At 40.9% G+C, this 4,159-nt stretch overlaps 1 protein-coding gene across 1 annotated transcript; it reads left to right on the plus strand.

Moving 5' to 3' along the window:
* The first annotated feature begins 710 nt into the window (after nucleotides 1-710).
* On the plus strand, nucleotides 711-1,667 carry LOC117469532 (olfactory receptor 51E1-like). The gene has a single exon (XM_034113961.1). It carries the CDS (start codon nucleotides 711-713, stop codon nucleotides 1,665-1,667), a length of 957 nt encoding a protein of 318 aa, XP_033969852.1.
* Nucleotides 1,668-4,159: the final 2,492 nt, after the last annotated feature.

Consider the following 4,159-nt stretch of genomic DNA (forward strand, 5'->3'; position numbering starts at 1 on the left):
CATATAAACATGGATATATGTAAGTGTATAGGTGTAATTACCTAATACATGGGTTAGGGTTATGGGTTTTCTATGTGCACTGGGATTCAGCGTCATTTAAAGCTTATATACGGTTAGTTTTGTTATGTTGCCCAGAAGAATCAATATATTTCTGACCGTGAAGTTTTAATAAACAATAGCTACGAACAGCTGTTTGTATTGTTTCTGATTTAGTCAAAGATATTTGATGTGGTAGAGACATTGTGAAACCAACATTTGAATATAAAATCAGGGAGAAAGGCTTTTACAGGACAATGATTCATTATTTTATACAATCTATGATTTATATTGAATAATTTCCTTTTTTAATAAATCAAGAAAAATCTATAATCATGATACAAAAATGTGAAAATTAATAATATTCATATTCAAGACTTTCTATTTTTCTTAACTCTATTTGCTAAATTTCATTAATTAAAAATGTTTATTTTGGCCAAATGCAAGCGCTATTACATTTGCTAGTTAACATTTCAAAAGTAAAACAATGTTTTATTTTGCCGTATAAAAACATCGACTTACTCTATTTGCTCTATTACATTTACAACTTCCAAAGGTAAATAAATAATGCTTTTTATTCTGAAATATTCCTGATTACTTCTTTTGCTCTGTTTTAGGTTGAAACTGCATCATTATTAATAACCCGTCTCTCTGCAGGTTTCTCCATCTGCAGGATGGAGAACCAAACTGGGGACCTGGACATTATACTGGTTGAGGGGTTAAAGGTCACACCTCAGTCCTCCATCTCTGCCTTCATCCTCCTCCTCCTCATCTACATCTTCATCATGGTGTCTAACATCTCTCTGGTGGTTCTGATCAGCACGGAGCGCAGCCTGCACCAGCCCATGTACCTGCTGTTCTGCAACATGAGCATTAACGATGCGTTCGGGGCCTCCACCATCATCCCACGCCTCCTAAGTGATGCTTTCACTCCCATCTCAGAGCGATCCATTAACTACATCGACTGCGTGGTCCAAGCTTTCGCCGCCCACTTCCACGCGGGCACCTCCCACTCCGTGCTCATGATCATGGCATTTGATCGCTACGTGGCCATCTGCAACCCTCTGCGCTACGCCACCATCATGACGCTCCGGATGGTCGTGAGGCTGTCGGCGGGTGCCTGGCTCGCGGCCTTCATCTCCGTGGCCATCCTGATGGGGCTGAGCATCCGTCTGTCTCGCTGCCGGCGGGTTATCGTCAACCCGTTCTGCGACAACGCCTCCTTGTTCAAGCTGTCCTGCGAGAGCCTGCTCTACAACCACATCTATGGGCTGGGCAGCGCGGTGGTGATCCTGGGATCCTCCATGTGCAGCGTCACACTCACCTACCTGAGGATCGCTTTAGTGTGTCTGACGGGGAAGAACAAGACGCTGAACAGCAAGGCGCTTCAGACCTGTGGCACTCACCTGGCTGTGTACGTCATCATGTTGACCATGTCCTTCACGCCCATGATCATCCACCGGCGGCCGGAGTGGGCGGACAGCGGGAAGGTGGCGTCCATCTTGTTCTTCGTCATCCCTCCCGTCATGAACCCCGTCATCTACGGGCTGCAGTGCAAAGAGCTCCGACTGAAGATCTTCAGCGTGTTTCACAGGAACAGAGTTAAGGATGGGAAAAGCTTTCATAAATAACTGACAAATGTTCAAACACCTCCTTATACGAGTCAAGTACCCTGAGATCGATGCACATTCACCCCCATTAAAAATTAAAAGATTTTAGTTGATGAATTAAACTTTTTATTTTGCATTTTCATAAAAAGTTTACAGAACAAAATGATTTTTGGAATAAATTAGAAATCGGTTTGAAATTCAAATTTAGAACGTCTTCAACCTGTACTGTGCAATAACCATACTTATATTTATGTGCAATACATCATTTTTTAAGTATCTCAAACCTTAAAGTGGACCTATCATGCTATATTTGAATAATATAGTGTAGGACCATACCTATACAAGGCATATTTATACTTTTTTTTTTGCAAAATACCAAACAGATCATGCATTTTAGCCATGCCTCATTTTGCTCAATTTGACATTTTTTAGCTCTGTGTTTGTAAGGGCAGATAAGGGCAGAACAGCACCATCTACAGGCCTGGCATATGTACTACAGCGTCTCCAGCGCTTTCGAACGGCAATGGCCGTGGCTGTCTCCTCCTGATTGGTGGAGTTGGCCCAATAGCCATAGTGCCACCGTCCTGACGTCAGGACAGTGTTCAAATCTGGATCAGTTTTTATCAGATCCGTTGCAGCCCCTTTTTTAGAGATTTGGGTATGGAGGAAAATAGAGAGGGTTGTGTTTTCTGACACTTGGTGAGTTCCCTGGAACACCGGGGACACATATTCATGTATAAAAGACGTACAAAAGTGCATTTTGCATGATAGGTCCCCTTTAAAGGTGGGGTAGGTCAGTGTGAGAAACCGGCTCGAGATACACTTTTTGTTATATTCCATGGAATGCTCTTAACATCCCGATAGCAATGAATATCTTAAGTGCTTTGACAAAAAATCCATATAAAAATGTCATCTGTGGAAGCCGTAGTACTGTAAAAAGCACGACCAATCATTTTAGCCGGCCCCGCTAAAATAACTGGATGGCCTACCTGCCTGTCAGCCATCCATCTGTGCACAAACTTATCTCGTGCCCTCATTGGTCATGTGCGCGTTCGTGTGTGTTGGAGGAGGGGCTCTGTAAGGAAGTGGCAGATTTTCTCCGGTTGTGTATTTTCAAATTCTAGCGATCTCGAGCCGGTTTCTCAAACTTACCTACCCCACCTTTAATATGTACACTTACATATTTAAATGCTGCTACTCATTTTCAACAGAGTTAAGGATGTGAAAAGCTTTCATAAATAACTGATGAATATTCAAACACCTCCTTATACGAGTCAAGTACCCTGAGATCGATGCACATTCATCCCCAACATTAACAATCAAAAGGTTTTATTTGATGAATTCAACTTTTTTATTTTGCATTTTTAGAAAAAAGTCAAACTTTCAGGACAAACTGATTTTTTGAATAAATTAGAAATGGGTACATTTTTCTGAGAATAATTCAAATTTAGAACATTTTCAACCTGTAATGTGCAATATATCCACTTGTTTGGGCAGTTGTACTGTGCAATGACTGTAGTGATTTGTATGTGCAATCTATATTTTTTAAAGTATCTCAAACTTACATATTTAAATGCTGCTACTCATTTTTCAGCCACAGATGTGTACTTATTTGTATCTCCAATGTGTGCTTTTTCTCTATATTTAACAGCAATAACTACTTATTATTGCTTGCCCTTTAACCTGCTATGTCACTTTTGCAGTAACGTTATACATTTCCCCGCTGCGGGACTAATAAATAATAATAATAATAATACATTTTCCTTAAGGACGCCTTTCATGACACCCAAGGACACTGTACCATTGAGTAAATGAATAATTTGCAAATTAATTAATTGCATTCCTTATATACATTTTCTCTTCTTGCTAAACAAATTAAAATATTTTTCACTATTATTAAATACTGTAAATCCTCAGTTTAATGTATTTTACATTTCCAATGTAAGCTTTTTATAGTGGACCTATCATGCTATATTTGAATAACATAATGTAGGACCATACCTATATAAGGCATATTTATACTTTTTTTTTTTCAAAATACCCAACAGATCATGCATTTTAGCCATGCCTCATTTCGCTCAATTTGACAATTTCTAGCTCTGTTTTAGCAAGGGCTGATTCTGTGAGAACAGCACCATCTACTGGCCTGGCATATGTACTACAGCGTCTCCAGCGCTTACGAACGGCAATGGCCGTGGCTGTCTCCTCCTGATTGGTGGAGTTGGCCCAATAGCCGTAGCGCCACTGTCCTGACGTCAGGACAGTGGCGCTACGGCTATTGGGCCAAATCCACCAACACCATACAACACATTCCCCTGATAGGTGGAGAGTTGGCCCAATAGCCGTAGCGCCACTGTCCTGATGTCAGGACAGTGTTCAAATCTGGATCAGTTTTGATCAGATCCGTTGCAGCCCCTTTTTTAGAGATTTGGGTATGGAGGAAAATAGAGAGGGTTGTGTTTTCTGACACTTGGTGAGTTCCCTGGAACACCGGGGACACATATTCATGTATA

This window comes from Trematomus bernacchii, unplaced genomic scaffold, assembly GCF_902827165.1.
Source record: "Trematomus bernacchii unplaced genomic scaffold, fTreBer1.1, whole genome shotgun sequence".
Classification (NCBI taxonomy): Eukaryota; Metazoa; Chordata; class Actinopteri; order Perciformes; family Nototheniidae; genus Trematomus; species Trematomus bernacchii.

Coding starts and splice junctions, on each gene's coding strand:
- LOC117469532 (XM_034113961.1), top strand. CDS start 711: ATGGAGAACCAAACTGGGGACCTGGACATTATACTGGTTGAGGGGTTA.